The following is a 23736-nucleotide window of genomic DNA, read 5'->3' as shown; positions in this document are numbered from 1 at the left end:
GGCTGGAGTGCCGTGGTATGATGTTGGCTCACTGCAACCTCCACCTCCCGAATTCGAGTGATTCACCTGCCTCCGCCTCCCAAGTAGCTGGGACTACAGGTGTGCACCACCACGCCAGGCTAATTTTTTTATTTTGAGTAGAGATGAAGTTTCACCATGTTGGCCAGGCTGGTCTCAAACTCCTGACTTCAAGTGATCCACCAGCCTCAGCCTCCCAAAGTGCTGGGATTACAGGCATGAGCCACTGTGCTCGGCCTTGTTTATTTTCTAATGTTAACTCTGTTTTTCATTTCTGGGATACCTAACTTGGTCACAGTGTATATTATTATCGTCATTATTATTTTTAACATCCATTGTTGGATTTGGTTTATGAAATATCTTTTTATTAATATTTTTAATTGACATAATTGTTTTAATATATATATACAACGTGGAATGATTAAGTCAAGTTAATTAACATATCCATCACCTCCCTTATGTGAAATATCTTAAGATTTCTTCTTCTGTGTTCATGAGTAGGATTGACGTATAAATTTCTTTTCCTCCACTGTCCTCATCTGGTTTTGCTATTGGCATATTTATGATGATATGCTGGGCTCTTGAAATGGCGTAAAGAGTGTTTCCTGTTTTGTAGTCTCTTGAAGAAATCTGTATAGGATTGGAATTGCTGTATTTATCACAATAAATTTGTTTGCTATCCTTTTTTTTTTTTTTTTTTTGAGGCGGAGTTTTGCTCTTGTTGCCCAGGCTGGAGTGCAATGGTGCAATCTCGGCTCACTGCAACCTCCGCCTCCCGGGTTCAAGCAATTCTGCCTCAGCCTTGCGAGTAGCTAGGATTACAGGCATGCACCACCACGCCTGGCTAATTTTGTATTGTTAGTAGAGACGGGGTTTCTTCATGTTGGTCAGGCTGGTCTCGAACTCCTGACCTCAGGTGATACGCCCGCCTTGGCCTCCCAAAGTGCTGGGATTACAGGCATGAGCCAACATGCCCAGCCCTGTTTGCTATCCTTTTAATGTCTTTTTATTTTCCAAGGCATCTGTAGTTGCTTTCTCTTTTAATTCTTGCTTGTTTATATATTTGTGTTTTTCCTCTCCAGTTTTATTAGTTCTTCCAAATAAAGAACTTTTGGCTTTTTTGTTTATTGTAAACTATAGTTTTATTTTGTTTTGTTTTGAGACAGAGTCTTGTTCTGTTGCCCAGGCTGGTGTGCAGTAGCGTGACCTCTGCAGTGGCTCACTGTACCCACCGCATCTTGGGTTCAAGGGATTCTCCTGCCTCAGCCTCCTGAGTAACTGGGATTACAGGCATGAGTCACCACTACAACTAATTTTTTATATTTTTAGTAGAGACAGGGTTTTACCATATTGGCCAGGCTGGTCTTGAACTCTCAACTGCAAGTGATCCACCCGCCTCAGCTTCCCAAAGTGCTGGGATTACAGGTGTGAGCCACCGTGCCCAGCCTATATATTTTATTTATTTATTTATTTTTTGAGATGGAGTCTCGTTCTGTTGCCCAGGCTGGAGTGCAGTGGCGAGATCTTGGCTCACTGCAACCTCCGCCTCCCTTCGCCTCCTGGGTTCAAGCGATTCTCCTGCCTCAGCTTCCCAAGTAGCTGGGATTACAGGTGCACGCCACCACACCCAGCTAATTTTTGTATTTTTAGTAGAGGCGGGGTTTCACCATGTTGATCAGGCTGGTCTTAAACTCCTGACCTCGTGATCTGCCCGCCTCGGCCTCTCAAAGTGCTCGGATTACAGGCGTGAGCCACTGTGCCCAGCCTGGCCTGTACATTTTCTGATTTCCATTATGATTTTTTTTCATCCTTGAATTTTTCTAGTTTGTGTTATTGTTATGTTAAATCAATTTCTTACTTAATGGCTCTTGGTCAGATAGTATGTCATGTACATACCAGTTATTTAAAATTTGTTTGGATATGCCTTACAGTCTAGTGTGTTGTCAGTTTTTGTTCAGTATGTGTTTGAAAAGAATGTGATATTCACTTAAAGGTGCAATGTATTTATGCTATTAAATCAAATTCATTAGATACTTCTGTCTTCCTAAGCTAACAGTTACTGAGAGTTACATGTTAATCTTCCACTGTAATGGATTTGTTGGTAGTTCTGTTTTGTTTTGTATGTATAAATTGTATTGCATGCCATTGTAGTTGAACCTTTTATGATTATGAGATGGCCCAGTGTCTTTTAGTAATATTTTGCCCTAAATTCTGTTTTTCTCTGATGGCTACATCAATTTCATTAACTTTATTTTGATTAGAATTTTTTTCTACTTTTGTAAACTTATCTTATTTTTTCATTTTTATTTTAAAAATTGTTTTGTAGAGACAAGGGCTTGCTTTGTTAACCAGGCTGGTCTTGAGCTCCTGACCTCATGTGACCTTCCTGCCTTGGCCTCCCAAAGTGTTGGGATTACAGGCATGAGCCATTGCACGAGGACTTTTTCCATCTTTGTGCTTTCAACATTTCCATGCCCTTGAGTTTTATATGTATTTCTTGTAAACAGCATAATTTTGGATTTTCTTTTTTATCCAGTCTGTCAATCTTAGTTTTTTATGTAGAACATTTAGTTTATTACATTTACTTGTCATTACTGATAAATTATAATTTATTTGTTATCTTACTGTGTGTGCATGTGATTTTTTTCTTTCTTGCCTTCTTTTAGGGTTTGATAATCTTTTGTTTCTCATTCCGTAGTTTGTTGTCATAAACTATGTTCTTAGTTTTAATATCTCATTGACCACAGTAAACATTTTAACATGCATATTCAATTTAGTCCAAAGATAATATGTATATTCCGTCCCAGCCAGAGTAATACAAAGACTAGCTTAAAAATACCTCTCTCCTGGCTGGGCACGGTGGCTCATACCTGCAATCTCAGCACTTTGGGAGGCCAAGGCGGGCGGATCACCTGAGGTTGGGAGTTCAAGACCAGCCTGACCAATATGGAGAAACCCTATCTCTACTAAAATACAAAATTAGCCAGCGTGGTGGCGCATGCTACCTGGGAGGCTGAGGCTTGAACCCGGGAGGTGGAGGTTGCAGTGAGCCGAGATCGCGCCATTGCATTCCAGCCTGGGCAACAAGAGTGAAACGCCATCTCAAAAAACAAACAAACAAAAAAAACTTCTCTTTTTACTTAATGCGCTATTGCTGTCCAGAGTTTTAATTGTCTTTTTTCATTTTCTCAAACTAATCTTTACTTGTTTTTGTTTTAAGAGACAGGGTCTTGCTCTGTCACCCAGACTGAAGCACAGTGGCGCAATTAAAGCTCACTGCAGCTTCAAACGTTTGGGCTCAAGTGATCCTCCTGCCTTAACCTCCCAGGTAGAATCATTTTAAAAATACAATACTTGGCCACGTGCAGTTGCTCATGCCTCTAATCCCAGAACTTTGGGAGGCTGAGGCAGGAGAATCACTTGAGCCCAGGATTTTGAGACCAGCCTAGGTAACATGGCAAAAATACCATCTCTATAAAAATACAAAAAAATTTAGCCAGGTGTGGTGTCATGCGCCTGTGGTCCCAGCTACTCCGGAGGCTGAGGTGGAAGGACTGCTTGAGCCTGGGAGGTTGATGCTGCAGTGAGCCGAGATTGTACTACTGCAGTATAGCCTGGGTGATGGATTGGATTGGATTGGATCGGATCGGATCGGATTGGATTATATTGTATTTATTTTTAAGAGACAGGGTTTCACCCTCTTGCCCAGGCTGGAGTGCAGTAGTGTGATCTTGGCTCACTGTACCCTTGACCTCTTGAGCTCTAGTAATCCTGCTTCAGCCTCCTGAATAGCTAAGACTACAGGTGGAGGCCATCATGCCCAGCTATTTATTTATTTGTGAGACAAATCAATTTTTGAGACTGCCTTGTTGCCCAGGGCAGTCTTGAACTCCTGGGCTTAAGCGATCCTCCTGCCTCCGCCTCCCAAAGTGCCAGGATTACAGGTGTGAGCCACCTCACCTGGCCTTAGTGAACGTATTTAACAATATTTTTGGCCGGGTGTGGTGGCTCATGCCTGTAATCGCAGCACTTCAGGAGGCTGAGGCATGCGGATCACCTGAGGTTGGGAGTTCGAGACCAGCCTGGCCAACATGGAGAAACCCCATCTCTACTAAAATACAAAATTAGCCGGACGTGGTGGTGCATGCCTGTTATCCCAGCTACTCGGGAGGCTGAGGCAGGAGAATCGCTTGAACCCAGGAGGCAGAGGTTGCAGTGAGTGGAGATCGTGCCATTGCACTCCATCCTGGGCAAAAAGAGCAAAACTCTTTCTCAAAAACAAAAAAAAACCCCAATACAATATGTTTACTCCATAGTCTTTTGCATTCAAGATCATTAATTTGGATTCACTTTACTTGAAGTATTTTCTTTAGAATTTTTTTAGGGAAGAGTACTTTGGTGGTAAACTCTCTTGGTTTTTATTTGTAGGAACATGCTTTCATTATACTCTAATCCCTGAAAGATCATTTTTCTAGATAGACATTTCTAGGTTAAGGTTATTTTCTTTCAATACCCTGAAAATGTTATTCTGATCTCTCTTGTCTGGCTTATCTTATTGCTCTAAGAAATACAGTTTAGTCTGTTATGCCTTATAAATATCTTTTTTCTTTGACTGCTTTTAAGGTCTTCTCTTTGAATTCTTCAGTTTCACTGTGATATCAGTAATATGATTTTTCCTCCTTTTTATTTAGTTTGGGATTCGTTGGGCTTTCTGATTTTTAGTGTTTCTCATCGATTTTGGAATGCTAAAGAAGCATCTTTAGCTTTGAGTCTACATCTTTTCTTTCTCCTCACCCATTGGAGCTCCATGCTGTGTCAGGCAAGGCCTGCCAAGAAACACTCAAAGGTGTAATTGAAGAGAGTTAACGAAGATAACTATTGACAGAGGCTTGGGGAGGGGTAAGATGTAAGGGAACCGCAAAGGATGGTAAAGCCATTTTCAGGGTCTGCAAGGGCAGGGCGGGATAGTGGAGAATTGGAGAGAGCTGTAGTTGTAGGGGAGAGCAGCTTTAGGGAGCTGTGGCTTTTGGTGGGAAAAAGGAACCACTGGGACAGAGTGAGGAAGCCTGAGTCATGTGGTGTCTAGAGGTCAGCCTCTCGGGGCTCTGAGTACAGCAGAGCATGGATGGTCCCTTTATTCTCCTACACTCCCTGCCTTTTTTTTTTTGAGACTGAGTTTTGCTCTTTTGCCCAGGCTGGAGTGCAGTGGCTCCATCTCGGCTCACTGCAACCTCTGCCCTACTGGTTCAAGCGATTCTCCTGCCTCAGACTCCGGAGTAGCTGGATTATAGTCGCCCACCACCACACCTGGCTAATTTTTGTATTTTTAGTAGAGATGGGATTTTGCCATGTTGGCCAGGCTGGTCCCAAACTCCTGACCTCAGGTGATCCACCCACCTCGGCCTCCCAAAGTGCTAGGATTACAAGCATGAGCCACTGTGCCTGGCCAATTCTCCTAGACTCTTTATGATGTGGTTTGGATGTTTTGTCCTCTCCAAGTCTCATATTGAAATATGACTTCTGATGTTGGAGGTGGGCCTAGTAGGAGGTGTTTGGGTCATGGGGGTGGATCCCTCATGAATGGCATGGTGCCTCCCTCTGAGTTCACCGGCGATCTGGTTTAAAAGAATGTGGCACCTCCCCCCACTTGCTTTCTTTCTTGCCATATGATATGCTGGCTCTCCCTTTGCTCTCTGCCATGATTGAAAGCTCCCTGTGGCCTCACCAGAAGCTGAGCAGATGTTGGTACCGTGTGTATGGCTTGCAGAACCATGAGCCAAATAAGCCTCTTTTCTTTATAAATTACCCAATCTCAAGTATTCCTTCATAGTAACGTGAAAGGACTAACATGCTTCATGTTTGTGCCTTCCTATGTTTGTAATAATTTCCCATATCTGTCTTCAGTTTTCCTAATTTTCTTTTCTTTCTTTCTTTCTTTTTTTTTTTTTGAGACAGTCTTACTCTGTTGCCCAGGCTGGAGTGCAGTGGTGTGATCTTGGCTCACTGCAACCTCTACCTTCCAGGTTCAAGTGATCCTCCTGCCTCAGCCTCCCAAGTAGCGAGGACTACGGGCATGCACTACCATGCCCAGTTAATTTTTTTGTATTTTTAGTAGAGACGGAGTTTCACCTTGTTGGCCAGACTGGTCTCAAACTCCTGACCTCAGGTAATCCACCCTCCTCAGCCTCCCAAAGTGCTGGGCTTACAGCTGTGAGCCACTGTGCCCAGCCCCCAATTTTTTCCCCAATGTATCTAATCTGTTCTTTGATCTGTTTAGTGAGTTTTTAATGTATATTTTATTGAAGTATATTAACACAAGAAAATTCACAAATCTCAGGTGTCCAATTTGATGATGATATGTGATTGTGTGTACCCCTGTAACTGTCATCCAAACCAAACATAGTAAGTCTATTGATATTTATATTTATTTTATTATATTGCTCATAAAAGTTTTCTTGTGATATCTTGCTCCTTTTAAAAAAAATTATTGCCTGGATGCGGTGGCTCATGCCTGTAATTCCAGCACTTTGGGAGGCTGAGGCGGGCGGATCATGAGGTCAGGAGATCGAGGCCATCCTGGCTAACATGGTGAAACCATGTCTCTACTAAAAATACCAAAAAAATTAGCTGGGCGTGGTGACGGGTGCCTGTAGTCCCAGCTGCTCGGGAAACTGAGGCAGGAGAATGGCATGAACGCGGGAGGTGGCGCTTGCAGTGAGCCAAAATTTTGCCACTGCACTCCAGCCTGGGCGACAGAGCGAGACTCTGTTTCAAAAAAAAAAAAAAAAAAAATTATTGTAAAATTCAACATAAAATTTGCCATTCATATTGTTGTGTAACTATCACCAAAATTTATCACTATCTCCAGAACTTTTCCATTTTCCCAAACTGGAACTATATACCCATTAAATAGCAACTTCCCCTTTCCTCCTGCCTCTAATCCCTGCTAACCATGATTCTACTTTCTATGAATTTGACTATTTTAACTACCTTATATAAGTGAGATCATACAGTATTTGTCCTTTTGTGTCTGGGTTATCTTACTTGGCATAATGTTTTCAAAGTTCATCCATGTTGTAATATATCTTAGTACTTCATTCCTTTTTTTTTGGAGGCAGGGTCTTGCTCTGTTACCCAGGCTGGAGTGCAGTGGTGCAATCCTGTCTTATTGCAGCCTTGACCTCCCAGGCTCAAGTGATCCTCCCACTTCAGCCTGCCCAGTAGCTGGGACTACAGGTGCAAGCCACCAGGCCTGGCTAACTTTTGTATGTGTTCGTAGAGATGGGGTTTCACCATGTTTCCCAGGCTGGTCTGGAACCCTGGAACTGAAGCAATCTACCCACCTCAGCCTCCCAAAGTGCTGGGATTTCAGGTGTAAGCCACTGCCCCCTACCGCTTCATTCCTTTTTATTTCTGAATAATATTCCATTGTGTGAATATACCATGTTTTGTTTATCCATGCATTCTTTAGTGAACATTGGTACAGTCTATTAAAGCATTGCTTTCAGTTCTTTTGGATATATAGCTGGAAGTAGAATGACTGGCTTATATGATAGTTTTATCTTTGATTTTTTGAGGAACTGCCATACTATCTTCCCTAGTGACTGTTCCTTTTTTTTTTTTTTTCTTTTTTTTTTTTTGAGACGGAGTCTTGCTCTTGTCGCCCAGGCTGGAGTGCAATGGCGTGATCTAGGCTCACCGCAACCTCTACCTACTGGGTTCAAGCAATTCTCCTGCCTCAGCTTCCCGAGTAGCTGGGATTACAGGCATGCGCCACCGTGCCCGGCTAATTTTTGTATTTTTAGTAGAGACGGGGTTTCACCATCTTGGCCAGGCTGGTCTTGAACTCCTGACCTCGTGATCCACCCGCCTTTGCCTCCCAAAGTGCTGGGATTACAGGCATGAGCCACCGCGCCCATCTGTGGCTGTTCCTTTTTTTGTTTGGCTGTACCATTTCTACATTTCCACCAGCAGTGTACAAAGTTTCCAGTTTCTCCACATCCTCTGTTCTCATGGATGTGAGGTGATGTCTTGCAGTTTTGATTCGTATTTTCCTAGTGATTTGGTATGTTGGGCATCTTTTCATGTGCTTCTTGGCTATTTATGTATCTTCTTTGGAGAAATGTCTGTTAACATCCTTTTTGTATTTTTTAATCAGGTTATTTGGTTTTTCGTCATTGAGTTGTAGGAGTTCTTTATAGATTACAGATATTAATCTGCTGTCAGATAAGTAAATGATTTATAGTATTTTCTCCCATTCTGTGGATTGCCTTTTCATTCTTTTGATAATGTCATTTGATGTACAAAAGTTTTTAATTTTGGTAAAGTCTCCTTTTTACATTTTTGGTTCTTTTAAATATTTTATATTCTGTTTCTAACATTTCTAATATTTGTGAGTTTTGTTTGTCTGATTCTTTAATTTATTGTTCTGTAAACCTGTAGTGGCTTATTTCCTCGTATGTTTAGTGAAATTTATATGTTAACTCTTGGAAATGTTTATGAAAAACTCTGAAGCCTGGATTCTTCCAAGTGCCTAGGTACATAAACAACACAGGACTACTTTAATTTTATTGGCTTCAAGTTTTTTTGACAACGTGGGTCCTGTTGTGATGGGCAAGAGACCTGTCATGGGCCTGCTTGCGGGTATTCATTGTCTCAAGTAATTTACGCTTTTCCATCTATTGTCAAGGTCCAGACTGGCAAGTTAATCCTTCCCTCCCTTCTCCCCTCTTTTTCTCTTCCCTGGTCCCCCTCCTTCCTGGTTTGTTTTGTTTGTTTTTTAAATAGTTTACCCTTGAGCTGAGGATCCCAGCTTTATGTGGAGGGATATCTTGTTAGATCCCTACCTGAGATGGGCCCTGGCTTTAATCTCCTGTCTTCTTTATGCTAGGCAGCTGTCAAAATGGAAGTTCAGGGTCACTAGAGGTTGGCACATGTCTCCAGGGTAAACACATGAGTGCTTGCATTCATCTTTGGGTCCCTGCGTTCGCTTCTGTTTTAGCTTTTGATGATTCCTTAATTTCTTGTAAGCTCAGTGATGCACTTAAAATTTTTAAGAAATTTTGTCCACCATTTTTGTCTTGTTTTAGCAGAAGAGTTGTTTAAGGTCAGCTGTACTATCGAGAATAGAAGGCCCACTTATTTAAAGAAATGCAAGGTTTTAAATGGACAGAAAAATGCATAGAGTAATATAAATTATATTCATATGCCTACCTCCTAGATTAGCAAATGTTCATATAGATGTTTTGCATACAATCTTTTAAAAACAGTAAGATATCATAGATATAATTGAAGCCCCCTTTGAGTCTCTGTAGACGCCATTCCCTGCCTCGTCCTCATTTTCCACAGAGGCCATCATGGCTTCACAGTTGCTTATCCTTCCTTCTGTGCTTTTATACTCTTCCCACAAATGTAAATAACATACTATTGAGTTTTTAAAATTTTATATAAATGGTGTATTGTACACGTCTTGTCATTTGCCATTTTCATTCAGAATAATTTTCAGGGTTTATCTAGGTTGGTAAATATAGCTCTAGTTCAATTTTTACTGGCTTTATAAACCAATGTATGACTATACCGCAATGTATTCTCTCTTGGTGGAAATCTAAATTGTTACTTCTTCTTTTTTTTTTTCTATTATAGTGTTGTAGGAACATCTTTGTGGCCTTTGTATGTATGTGGGAGAGGAGAGAAGTTCTCTGGGAATAAATGCCTAGAAGGTGGTAGAAGTGGACTTGTGCATACCTTGCTGGTTGGGACTATCAACTTTTTCTAGATAAGTCTCAATTCTAAGTGATTGTTCCATTTTATATTACCATTAGCAGTTTATAATGATACCCCAAACTTCCCCAAACACTTGTTTGTTTTTTTTTGAGAAGGCGTCTGGCTCTATCACCCAGGCTGGAGTGCCATGACGCAATCTTGGCTTCAAGTGATTCTCCCACCTCAGCTTCTTGAGTAGCAGGGACTGCAGGTGCGTGCTACCACGACTGGCTAATTTTTGTATTTTTAGTAGAGACAGAGTTTTGCCATGTTGCCCAGGCTGGTCTTGAGCTCCTGACCTCAAGCCATCTACCTGCCTTGGCCTCCCAAAGTGCTGGCATGAGCCACCACGCCCATCCCCAAACACTTGTTTTTGCACTTAATTTTTATCTAGCCAATGAGTCAGAAATGATAGTTCCTTGTTTTAATTTGCATTTCCATGTGTTACTAGTGAGGTTGAGTGTGTTGTCATGTTTAATATCCATTTTTACTTTCTACTCTGAATTGTCTAGCCTATTGTTCATTGGCAGCATTTCTGTTGCATATTTGTTTGGATTAGGTTTGGCAGCATATAACAAAAAACTAAAATTACAGTGTTTTTTAAAAAGATAGGTTTAGTTTTTCTCACAAAAAAAGTATGGAGATAGATAGATAGATAGATATGTATATGAATGGTTTAGTGGCTGTAGGATGTCATCAGGGGCTTACAGTTCTTCTGTTTTTCTGTTTCACTATTCTTAGAGGATATCTTCGATCTTTTAAGTCTTCTCATGGTCCCAGATGATTAGTAGAACTACAGCTATCATGTCTACTTCTGGGGAACAGGAAAGAAGAGTGTTTCTAGCTGAATCATCTCCCTTTAGGGAATCCCACCTGAAACTTTGCTAATATCTTATTGGCCAGAACTTAATCCCATAGATCCTCCTAGCTAGAAATGGGTCCAGGAAATGTCATTTTAGGTGGGTAGGTGCATTGCTGCTGAGCAAATAAAATTAGGGTCTTGTTACTAAAGAAGGAGAGAAGAGTGAAGGCATAGTTGTCAGTTTCTGCTATAAGTTGTCTTTTACTTACGTTTGTGAATGTTATTATGTTCTGGGTATTAATCCTTTGTTAATTATATCCAGTGCAATTATTGCCTTCTTGAGAGGGGAAGCCAGCTGGACTTCCTGGGTCGAGTGGGGGGACTTGGGGATCTTTTCTGTGTCTAGCTAAAGGATTGTAAATGCACCAATCAGCACTCTGTAAAAACGCACCAATCAGCACTCTGTGTCTAGCTAAAGGATTGTATATGCACCAATCAGCACTCTGTAAAATGGACCAATCAGCAGGATGTGGGCGTGGACAAATAAGGGACTAAAAGCTGGCCACCCCAGCCAGCAGTGGCAACCCGCTCGGATCCCCTTACACGATGTGGAAGTTTTGTTCTTTCTCTCTTCACAATATATCTTGCTGCTGCTCACTCTTTGGGTTCGCACCACCTTTAAGAGCGGGAACACTCACCGCGAGGACCAAGAACCCACCAGAAGGAATAAGTTCCGGACACGTTCTCATCTGTGACTAGTCTTTCACTTTACTTAATGGTGCCTTTAAATTTAGGAGGTTATGATTTTAATATAGTTCAATTTACTAATTTTTAAAAAGAATTTTTGCCTTTTATTTATTAAGAAATTCTTCCCTACTTTGACATCATACTTTCCTATGTTTTCCTCCTATTAAAGTTTTGCTTTTCATTTTTAAATCTTAAGTTCACCTGGAATTTATTATTATGTACAATATGAGTAACTGTCTACTTTTATGTTTTTCCTTAGAAATTGCCAGTTGTTCCAGCACTATTTAAACAGACTATACAGTCTATTTTTTTCTCATTGATTTGTCATATGTCATAGGTTTGTTGCTGGGAATTTTCTCCATTCCATTGTTTTTTCTGCTCTAATACTGTTTTTCAAAATTGCTATTATGTCTTCATAAGTGTTTAGATTTAGATGGGTATTACCCCCTTATTCTTTTTTTTTTTTTTTTCTCGAGATGGAGTTTTGCTCTCGTTGTCCAGGCTAGAGTGCAATGGCGCAATCTTGGCTCACTGCAACCTCCGCCTTCCGGATTCAAGTGATTCTCCTGCCTCAGCCTCCCAAGTAGCTGGGATTACAGGCATGCGCCACCAGCCAGCTTTTTTTTTTTTTTTGTATTTAGTAGAGATGGGGTTTCACTATGTTGGTCAGGCTGGTCTCAAACTCCTGATCTCAGGTGATCCACCCGCCTCGGCCTCCCAAAGTGCTGGGATTACAGGCGTGAGCCACCTCGCCTAGCTTCTTTTTTAAAAATTAATTTGACCCTTTTGTGCCTTTACCGTTACATGAGTTAGGATTATCTTGTCATATAAACCCTATTGGGATTTTAATTGGAATCGTATTACTTGTTATAGATTAATTTTGGGAGACCTGTATGCTAGTGCAGTTCTCCTATCAATTATGAGATGAATTCATTAGCAGCATTTTGCAGGTTTCCCAACTAGTGTGCTACAGAAATGGGATTAGAAACCAGGTCTTTCTGGTTCTATAGCCATGAGATTGTGTAAAGGGGTTTTTGAGATAGGGCAGGCCTGTTTGTAAACAGAAGGGACCAGTGCTAAGGACAACTTTTAAGAGAAGAAGGAGAGGAAAGACAAAGAAGGAACCGAGGCTTTATGTGAGAGAGGAGGACATAGATTTAAGAGGCAGTTATAGAGGAGGGAATATTTTGCAAGAAATTGGAGAAGGTGATAGAGGAAGAACATTGGGAGGAAAAGAGACTTTAAAACGGAAGATATGTAAAGGAGCTTATACTAGAAGGCTGTTTTTGAAAGGACGTCTTTCAAATTTGAAAGGGTAGCTTTGCTAGAGAGACAGGGATTACTTAGGGCAGTGACTCTCAAATTTGTTTTGCTAGAAAGGCCCCAAACCTGAAATTTATAGTACTCTTTGTGGAATATTATGAAATATTGTTATGGCAAATTTAATTTAACAAAATGTTTCATTTTGTGTTAGTGGATTTAAATTTAGATAGGATCACTGGTAACCTCCAAAAAGTAAGGAAAGATTAAGGAGGGAAAACTGAAAGTTGAGTAAATTTTTATCACTAACTTAAAATTTTTAGTGAATGAGTCAAAGACTACCAGTATTTATGTTTTTGGTTGGTACATCTGTCATTTTCTAATTAGACTATTAAACCATCTGTCTTAGTCCATTTTCTGCTGCAATAACAGAATACTACAAACTGGATAATTTATAAACAACAGAATTTTTTTTTCTTTTTCTTTTTTTTTTTTGAGACGGAGTCTCACATTGTCCCCCAGGCTGGAGTGCTGTGCTGTGATCTTGGCTCACTGCAACCTCCACCTCCTGGGTTTCAAGCGATTCTCCTGCCTCAGCCTCCTGAGTAGCTGGGATTATAGGCACCTGCCATCATGCCCGGCTAATTTTTGTATTTTTAGTAGAGATGGGATTTCACCATGTTGGTCAGGCTGGTCTCGAACTCCTGACCTCAGGTGATCACCCGCCTCGGCCTCCCAAAGTGCTAGGATTACAGGCGTGAGCCACCGCACCCGGCCAAGAACAGAAGTTTATTTGGTTCATGGTTCTGGAGCTGGGAAGTCCAAGAGCAGCATGGTGCCGGCATCTGATGAGGGCCTTCTAGCCGTGTTATCCTGTTACAGAAGGACAAGTGAGCATGAGCAAGACAGAGAGAGAGAAAGAGAAATAGGGCCTAATTTAACCTTTTTTCAGGACCCTACTCTTGAGTTAGTTGGCATTAGTCTATTAATAAGGGCCAAACCCTCATGACCTAATCACCTAATCGTGGCCCCATCTCCCAATACTGTTACAATGGCAATTAAATTTTAACATGGGTTTTGGCGAACAGATTTGAACCATAGCACCGTCTGTCTCTGTCAAAGATAAACGAGAAATTAAACCTAAGAAATCCTTAAATGAGCTCTATGATATGAGTTGAACATGTGTTCTTTTCTAGTTTTGTAGCTTATTTCATATCTACCAGTAATGCCAGATTTTCAGTTTGACTTTAATATTCTCACATTTTCTTGTTTTTTAATGGTCCTATAAATGATATGTATAGTAAGCCAAGAATATTATTCAGATTTCTCTACTAGGTATCTGAGAGATGTTAGTCTACCCAATATTGTGTCCCCAGCAATAATACTTAAGGAGGTTCAAAGCATGGGCTTTAATGTCATGCAGACCTTAATCTTTAATCTTAATCCTTAATCTTTCCTTACTTTTTGGAGGTTGCCAGTGATCCTATCTAAAATTAAATCCACTAACACAAAATGAAACATTTTGTTAAATTAAATTTGCCATAACAATATTTCATAATATTCCACAAAGAGTACTGTAAGTTTCAGGTTTTGGGCCTTTCTAGCAAAACAGATTCTGGTTATGATGCTTACTAACTTTGACATCTTGGGAATGCAACAATTTCTGAATCCTGTTTTCTCCAGATGTAAAAGAGGGGAAATAATTCCTACAGGGATGTTTTGGGGATTAAATGAGATAATGCATGTAAAGTATTTAGCCCTCTGCCTGGCAAATAAGTAGTAGATGTTGTTGTTAATAGTAGTAAAAAAGTTACAATTATTGCTGCCCAGGGAAAAGAAGAGTCTAAAGGTCCTGTAGAAAATTAGCTGGGCATGGTGGTGCGTGCCTGTAGTCCCAGCTACTGGAGGAGCTGAGGCATGAGAATTGCTTGAACCTGGGAGGTGGAGGTTGCAGTGAACCGAGATTGTGCCACTGCACTCCAGCCTGGGCAACAGAGTGACTCTGTCTCAAAAAAAGAAAGGTGCTGTGGGATTTGTAGGATTTGACAATTGGGATTCCTGACTTTTTTGAGGAAAGGATTAGTAACATGATAGAGGAAGAAGCCAAAATGAGTCAGTGCAGGCAGAAATTATAGACTCATGAATTATTTATGTGACTGTTTAGTGCCTGTGTTTCCTAATAGAATTCCATAAGGACAGGGCTTTTTCCCTTCCTTTAGTATCCCTAGTTTCTGGCATGGTGCTTGGCATATAGTCAGCCCTGAAAAATACTCTGAATAGAAACCATTTAGATATTTTGGTGTGTCTCTGTTTCTCCTTGAAATATGTCAGTTAATCTATTCATTAGTAAGTAATCTTTAGAGTTCTAATTTTGGATGCCCCTAGAACACTGATGGTGTTCTCCAGGAGATTTTGTGAACTGAAGGCAACTGAGCTGGGCTTGGAGGGTCATGGGGTTGGGGCTAGAAAGCCCAGTCTATTGAGTTAGGAATTTGTGAGCTCCAACTCTGGAAACAAATCTCAGTTTTTTCCCATCCTTGGTTTTTTTTTTTTTTTTTTGAAGATCCTTGAAATGGTCACGGGTCTCTACTACCACCTCCTATTGCTTCCAATCCTTCTGATTTATGGGATTCCATCTCTGAAGTGTGAACCCTTTTTAAGCTTTTACTATAGTGGCAATGATGAGAACATAAACAGGGAATTCAAAAAGCCCCTTTATTACTCTTTGTTTACCGAAGCTTCACAGGCTATGCAAAACACTTTAATATCTGTATTGGGTCCTGGAGGAAAACTTCTAGGGAAGGTTTTTTTCTTTTCTACCAGACAGCCTAAAGAATGATGAGTCTTACATAAATTTGAGCTATGTAAATGTAGTTTCTGTTAAGAGTTAAGACTCTGGAGTCATACTACCTGGGTTTAATTTTCAGCTCTGCTTCTTACTGATAGTGTGACATTGGGCAAATTACTTATTCTTTACATACCTCAGTTTCCTCATCTGTAAAATGGGGATAATAATATTTCCTCCTCATAGCGTTGTTAGGATTAGTGAGATTACCTTCCAACTTCCCTCCTCCTTCCTGTCTTTCTTCTTTCTTTCCTATGTATGTATCTATCTAAAATAATGCCTCGTATCCTAAATGCTCAATAAATGTTAGATGCTATTAAATGCCTCTGTCTTTTGTATGTGGTAGGCCCTAGGAATTTAGAGATAAATAAAGTCCCTGGTGTCAGAGAAATAATAAAAGGAAGGGCAGGGGGCAGCAAATAAAGGTTTGTAGTCCATTATGCTAAGTTGGGTAATAGAGATGGACAAGCAATGTGTTATGTGAGGTGGAATAGAGATGTTAGTTGTGCTTGGACAACTGGGGAAAGGTGAGTGAAGGTTGATAAAGGAAGTAGAGACGGAAGCAGATTTTTGAAGGGTAACTTAAGATTTTTGAAGGGTAAGGAGTTTGACAGTGGGGAGTTTTATGGGTGAGTACTACCTGGGGAACTTTGAGGGAAAAATGTGTATTTTTGGTTTTGACTCCCAGCCTGTTGAATCCTTTGGAGTTGGAAATCTATTTGCCAGTTTTAAAAGGTTTCCAGGACTGTCTGATGCAGATAGCTTGCCATTTGGAAACCATTGCCAAGTAGATTTCAAGAAGGAATTTAAAATTTTGGTTGTAGAAAACTAAAGTGACTACCATCCTGCCATTTAATGTATTGACTTGATAATTTTATTGTTTGTATGATAATATTTAACCAGGTGGTTAATATAAATCAACTTTTAGATTATAGTTTACTATTTCTAAAATCTGACATAAATAGAATATCATCTTCATTATATTTTCAGACCTGTTCTTTCTAGTAGATTAAGTGTATGTGGAAATGAGGATGTCTTTTGGATTAACTTTAGACAATTTTTGTTTGTAGAATAACTAGCATATTAATTTGCACAATTATGCATGTGTTGTGCTTTTCAAGGATGATAAGAAAGAATGTATGATCCAGAAATTGCTTGAGGAACTCAGAGATTCGTACTTGTAGCAGTATAACATGGGTAGTAGTGTTTACTCTATGCCATACACAGAGTCAGTAATGTCAGCAGACTTTGGGATTTTGTAATCCAGAGTGCTGGGATTACAGGTATGAGCCATGGTGTCTACCCTCTACAAAAATTTAAAAATTAGCCCTGTGTGGTGGCATGCCCCTGTAGTCCCGGTTACAGGAGAGGCAAAGGCGGGAGGATCCCTTGAGCCCAAGAGTTCGAGGTTACAGTGAACTATGATCATGCCACTGCACTCCAGCCTGGGCGACAGAGTGACACCCTGTTTTAAAAAACAAAACGAAAAAGACTGGGCACGGTGGCTCATGCCTGTGATCCCAGCACTTTGGGAGGCCGAGGCGGAGGTTGCAGTGAGCTGAGATCATGCCCCTGCAATGGGCAACAGAGTGACACTCCGTCTCAGGAAAAGAAAACAAAGCAATAAAACAAAAACCCCACAAGCTCATCTTGTTGAACTAGAAAAGGTGGTGGGAATAAAAAATTTGAAAATTGGTCAGGCACGATGGCTTACACCCGTAATCCTAGCACTTTGGGAGGCCAAGGCAGGCAGATCACTGAGGTATAGGAGTTGGAGGCCAGCCTGGGCAGCATAGTGAGACCCCATCTCTACAAAAAATACAAAAATTAACTGGGCTTGGCGCATGCCTGTAGTCCCAGCTACTGAGGAGACTGAGGCAGGAGGATTACTTGAGCCCTGGAGGTTGAGGCTGCAGTGAGCCATGATCATGCTACTGTACTTCAGTCTGGGCAACAGAGTGAGGCTGTCTCCAAAACAGACAAAAAACACAAAAAGCAAACAAACAAAATAATTTGAAAATGGAAAGACAAAAATACTTCTAGAATATAGTTTGCTGTTCAGTTTTTTTTTTTTTTTTTTTTTGAGACAAGGTCTTACTCTGTCACCTAGGCTCTAGTGCAGTGGCGTGATCTTGACTCACTGCAACCTCTGCCTCCTGGGTTCAAGTGATTTTCTTGCCTCAGCCTCGCTAGTAGCTGGGATTACAGGCTCCTGCCACTGAGCCCGACTCATTTTTGTATTTTTAGTAGAGATGGGGTTTCACCATGTTGGCCAGGCAGGTGATCTACCCTCCTCGATCTCCCAAAGTGTTGGGATTACGGGCATGAGCCACCACACCCAGCCCTCACAGTTTTATTAGTAAATTTTTTTTTTTTTTTTTAATTGAGATGGAGTCTGGCTCTGTTTTCCAGGCTGGAGTGCAGCAGCGGGATCTCAGCTCATTGCAACCTCTGCCGCCTGGGTTCAAGTGATTCTCGTGCTTCACCCTCCTAAGTAGCTGGGATTTACAGGTGTGCACCACCATGCCTGGCTAATTTTTTTGTATTTTTAGTAGAGACGGGGTTTCACCATGTTGGCCAGGCTGGTCTCGAACTCCTGACCCCAGGTGACCTGTACTCTTCGGCCTTCCAAAGTGCTGGAATTACAGGTGTGAACCACCACGCTCAAAATTCTTTTTAAAGAAGTGTTAAAGAATTTAACACAATTCTTTTTTTTTTTTTGAGACAGAGTTTCACTCCTTCACCCAGGCTAGAGTGCAGTGGCACCATATCAGCTCACTGCAACCTCTGCCTCACGGGTTCAAGCGATTCTCATGCTTCTGCCTCTGAGTAGCTGGGAGGTGTGCACCACCACACCCGGCTAATATTTTCATATTTGTAGTAGAGACTGGGTTTCACCTTGTTGCCCGGCTGGTCTCAAATTCCTGATCTCAAATTATCCTCCCTCCTTGGCCTCCCAAAGTGCTAGGATTACAGGCGTGAGCCACTGGGACCAGCCAACACAGTTCTTTAATGGAAATATTTTCATTTTTATCTAGAGAACTGTAGAGGGTGCTATATGATTAGGAATAGTAGTCTGAACTGGCTTTAGCTAATTATAAGAATTCTCTGAAGCCAGAGATTCACAGTAGTTAGTTTTTCCTGGGTGAATAACTTTTTTTTTTTATTATTTTGACTGAAATTAGTGACTAATGTTGCATAATTGATATAATTTATAATGAGTGTTGATCTAATATAATTGTAACATTTTTCATCATCTAGATTATTTAATATAATTGAAATTATGATTTGCCCTCTTTATTCAGTGGTTTGAATAATAAAGGTTTATTTTTCTGCCATCTACCTCTAGCCTCCTTTCCTAAATTAAGTATTTGTAAGTCTTAATAGTAAGTTAAAAGTTAACCAAACCATGTAACAGGAATGTACATTTTAGGTAGATCTGGCTCAGAAGATTATTATCTTTAGAAGAACAATTGTTACACCAAAATGGTATTTAAAAACTTGGGCAGACTTTAGAAATTGTTTTTGTTAAAAGAGAAGTCTGGATTTTTTTGAGTGATTAGTTTATTATTCAGAAATACATTTCATAAATTCCAAACTTTAACTGTTCCCAAATTTTTCTAGCTTGATAGTGATTTTAGAAAACTTGAGGTGGAATAATATTTGATCCTGTGTCTTAAAGGATTGCTTTTGGAAATTGATTTTTAGTAACTTGGATTCAATATCCCCAGTATTGAAGAATTTTGAAGTTATTTGAACTAGGTCAAGTTAGTCCAAGTGGTATATTTTGGAAGAAAAGGTGATAATAAGTCAGCTACATGTTAAAACCCCAAAAAATGTTAGATAAGTATCTATTTTTCTCAAATGCAGGTTTTTTAAAAACCTTTAAAGGATTCTGACCCAAACCTTGTCAGGAATTTTTTCCTTTTTTCTGAAACCATGTTTTAAACATTTATTATCAAGTTTTATACTATAATTCCTTAAAAAGCAAGAATTTGTTCTTCTTGCCCCCCAAAAGTGAAGGCATTTTCTGTTCTTGTGGGTAAAAATATTGATATTGTTTAAGCTTTGTCATTAGATAAGTGTATCTGTTCTTGTTTTTAACTCTCAAGGCACCACCTTCCATGGTCAATAATGAACAACGCCAGCATGCAGAGCACATATTCTTATCATTTAGGAAATCAAAATCACCATTTGCAGTTTGCAAGCATATTTTGGGTAAGTATTCACTTAAAAAATATAAAGTATTTTGGCATAATCAGATCTGGGTTTGCTGTCTTAAACATTAGCTATTTTAAATTCCTTTTTAAAAACCTGGTTTGTATAGTTACAATTATTTAAATTAATAATCATTCTACTGGAGTAGCTTTAAAGATATTCTGTAAAGCCAGACAGGAAACTTTGTTTTTACTTTGGATTTTTTCCCCCTAGATGTAGTGTTCATAATTTGCTTTATTATTGACCATAACATGAAGGCTGTTAATAGTAAAGAGAAAAATTTTGTATTTTTTCAGTTTTCAAATGTCATTTATTACAGGATATGTACTATAATATCTTTTAGCCCAGTCTTAGTTTTAAAATTAAGATTGTTTTTGGAGATTTCTACATTTTCTTTTAGTTGTTTTCCATAGTTTTTTTTTTTTTTTTTTTTTTTTTTTTACCATTTAGTTTGTACTCAGCTTGCTTAATGAATATTAGTCATTTCTGCATAGGGTATCGCTGTATGTATCCTAAAATAAAGCACCAATTTTTTCTTTTGTCAAATATGTTTTATGAGTATCTTATGTCTGACATGTACAGAAAAGATTTCTTCTAAAAGAATCAAATATAACTGTCTTATCCAAAGATGGCATTTTCTAAGAGTTATATATGATGTGCCATCTGTCTCTTAGATATTTTTCAATAGTAGTAAGAGAGACTTCATTGGTTATTGTTATTTTATAACCTGATTACTGCTGGCTGATTTTTTTAGTGGGAGCCATCTTTTGTAAGGCTCTAGTAGGCTACTTGAGTCGTCTGTGACCATAAAATTGGTTAGTCGAGTATTAGGAACTAGAACATCTGACTTTTACTCTTGTGCTTTTAGTAAGGCTTATCTATAGCTACCAATAGGCTGGTTTCCAGATTGAAATAAACTACAATTAAAGTTATGTGTTAAAAATGCTTTACATATAAGGGCTTATGAAAGAGAGTTGTTCGATTGTAGTGGAAAAGAGTGCTGATGTAGCAACTATGACATCTAGGTGCCAGTGGTGCACCTTGAGGAAGTCACTTCACCTCCCTGGGCCTCTTTTTCATCTGCCTTATGGCAATAACGATACCATTTGCCTTAATGGATTTGCTGTCTTAAATTGTTTCGTGAGGTGAAAATGTAATTACTTTTCATTATGTAAAAGCACTTTGTGAACAGTGAGGTAAATGTCATGGCCATATACTTGATTTTAAACAGCTTTTAAAAAATGTAATTGGCTTAAAAAATGCTGTGTTCTCTGTTTGCAAGGAACTAGCAACAGTGGTGAAGGTGGCTCTGTCTCATTTAGGAGTTAGGTCTTAGCAGAGGAACAGGTTCAACAACTACCTTTCAAATTCTCACTGAAGCCATTTTAATTAACTTACTTATTTCAGTGGTCAGCTTTTATAGTTGTATGGATTCGTTTCTGGCACTAAGAAGATTTAACGTATACCTGTGGAGGATATTTAACTCAATGTTAAAGGAAGCAAAACTAAACAGCGTAAAGAGTTTAAGGGAGCATTAACTCATCCTTACTGCCTTGAAATTGTTCAGCATTAATAGATTTAGAAAACCGTTGTGTTAAACTATTAACCTAAAATAATTTGAGTCTGGTTTTCATGGCATATGCCTTAACGACGTTGACTAGGATTCCATCAGTGTTTCATCTGACTTTCTATTGGAATTCAGTGTCATTCTACACTAGTTGGGAAATAGTTGATCTAACTTACAAGTATTTTATTAGAGTGTATTTGTTTATACCATTCTTTCCTTTTTAGAATATGTATATTTTATGAAGTATTGTTGCTTTGTTATGATTGAGCTTGTTTTGGAATACTTTTGTTTTCCTGATAAAATTTTCTAAAGAGTAGTATTGCTAGTTCTGGCCATGCTTTTAAAATGAGTTTGGGTTTTGTGACACTGACTATTTAAAAGGTGGAGTGCATGTATTACAAGCATAATCATTAATGTACTGCAAAGCCCTGTGTTACATTAATGTTTACATCTAAACTTCACAGAAAATCTTTTCACTCCTTATTCGGTTGCCACCAGCACAGAAGGGTAAATTCCTCTACGAAGACTTCTCATACAAGTGGCAGTCAATCGCAGTTCAGAATTTTCACATTCTTGTTTAGGGATTGTGTGTCGTTTTTATAGAAGGTCTGGGTAATATATTCTACTAAAGGGGAGACTTTCTTTGATGCTTCCCTTTTCTGGCCTCTTAAAATACTTCCTTCTCACTTCTAACTTGAGTTTTATATGTTGCTCATTTTTCCTCATTTCTTTCTCTTCTTATCCTTTTGTTTTCATTCTAGTTTTTATTTTCTTTGCTCTTTTCTGTGTATGTGTGGTGTATGTATCTGTGCGTGCATGTGGCATGCTTGTGCATTTAGTCAGAAGAGCACTTTTAGACTTCTTCACTTCAGAAGTCTTTGGCACTTAGGAATTTAAATTTTTTTAGGGTCAAATGTTCCTTTAAAAAAACAAGTGAGTTCTATTCTTGTTAAAGAAATAATCAAGAACTGTGAGGGATTGGTTTACTTCTTCTGGAGCTAACTTTGTGGCATTCTTTTGCTCTTTCTCAGGGAGAAATGGATTTCTTTGACTTCTGATCTCAGAAGTGCCAAAACAAAACAAAATAATAAACCACCAAAAAGTCAGTTAAACTAGTAAACTTTTACATCTCTGGAAAATTGTTTCCTTAGTAGTGCTGTCAGTCATTGGGAATTAATAAATCATCTTCCATCCGAGACTTTTTGTCATTAGTTGATGGGCATAGGTATCACTGAGTCAAAGAGTAGACTTTTGGAGCTTATATTGCCTGTGCTTTGGACAGAAATACTTAAGGCCAGAGAGTTGATTGTAGTAGCTGTATATCTGTGGCTTCACTACTGGGGTTTTTTCTTTTTTAAAAAATCTTTTTGGTCAGAATGTAGTGCTTTTCCTGTATTATTAACTTTAACTTTTGTCTTCATGTTTCTGTGTTTCTGTTTAGTTTCAGATGGCTGACAAAATTCAAATGAATTTTATTTACATAATTATTATTAAAGAAGGTTACTGTGGTAGCAAATGAAAGCCTTTTGCTAAAGTGACCTAAAATAATTTATTCTCTGGACAGTGTCCTAGTCAGTGGCAGATCTTCCCAAAAGTAGTTAGTTTAGAAATTCTAGATGAGGCTGGCTGTGGTGGCTCACACCTGTAATCCCAGCACTTTGGGAGGCTGAGGTGAGTGGATCACCTGAGGTTGGGAGTTCAAGACCAACCTGACCAACATGGAAAAACCCCGTCTCTACTAAAAATACAAAATTAGCTGGGCATGTTGGCGCATGTCTGTAATCCCAGCTACTCAGGAGGCTGAGGCAGGAGAATCACTTGAACCCGGGAGGCAGAGGTTGTGGTGAGCCGAGATCGTGCCATTGCATTCTAGTCTCGGCAACAAGAGCAAAACTCCATCTCAAAAAAAAAAAAAAAAAAAAAATGCTAGATGAATTGTGAGTTCTTCATGAAAACCCTGTAGTTTCAGGCATCTTTATAACAGAGAGCAAAAGTAACTCATATGTATTTGTGAAGTTCTAATTTCATACTGGTAGGCTTCTAGAGTACCTTCTAGCATCTCTTGCATATTTCTACTATGTATAAGTTAAATTTATGACAGCTAATAATGGTTTTTATGAGAAAGGGTAATTTATTAGTTTAGGAAAATTTCTTCTTTTAAATTAGGAATTTGGCTTTTTTTTTTTTTTTTTATTCTTCCATTCTTAGAGTCAGCTTCTTATGGGAGTAGTCATTTAGAGATCATCATTTAATACCATGCAGAGGTGTCTAAGAAAAAGAATTAAGAAACTTTTGTGTCTTGAAAATTTTGAATATTCATCTTCTATAACTGCCCCCTCACATCCAACACCCACCCACCTCCAAAGGGCAGAAAAAGGCTTGAATGTAAAAACAAATAGTTAGAAATAGGAATGTTTCAGTGCTCATTAACAATGAAAGTGCTTATTTGCTCTGTCTTCAGTGGCGTGTGTGTTTCAGGGTAGATTAGTATTGCCCAAGGAACATTTACCAGCCATG

The 23736-nt window shown here is 39.3% G+C and overlaps 1 protein-coding gene across 2 annotated transcripts in view; it reads left to right on the top strand.

Moving 5' to 3' along the window:
* XPO4 (exportin 4) overlaps positions 1-23736 on the top strand; it is a 124877-nt gene that overhangs the window by 15199 nt on the left and 85942 nt on the right. For both annotated transcript variants that reach the window (XM_054447269.2, XM_054447270.2), the window contains exon 2: positions 19547-19652. In XM_054447269.2, the coding sequence (XP_054303244.1) occupies positions 19547-19652 (106 nt within the window). The remainder of the gene's footprint in view (positions 1-19546; positions 19653-23736) is intronic.

Source organism: Pongo pygmaeus, chromosome 14 (assembly GCF_028885625.2).
Source record: "Pongo pygmaeus isolate AG05252 chromosome 14, NHGRI_mPonPyg2-v2.0_pri, whole genome shotgun sequence".
Taxonomy (NCBI): domain Eukaryota; kingdom Metazoa; phylum Chordata; class Mammalia; order Primates; family Hominidae; genus Pongo; species Pongo pygmaeus.
This window is presented reverse-complemented; position numbering and strand designations above follow the sequence as displayed.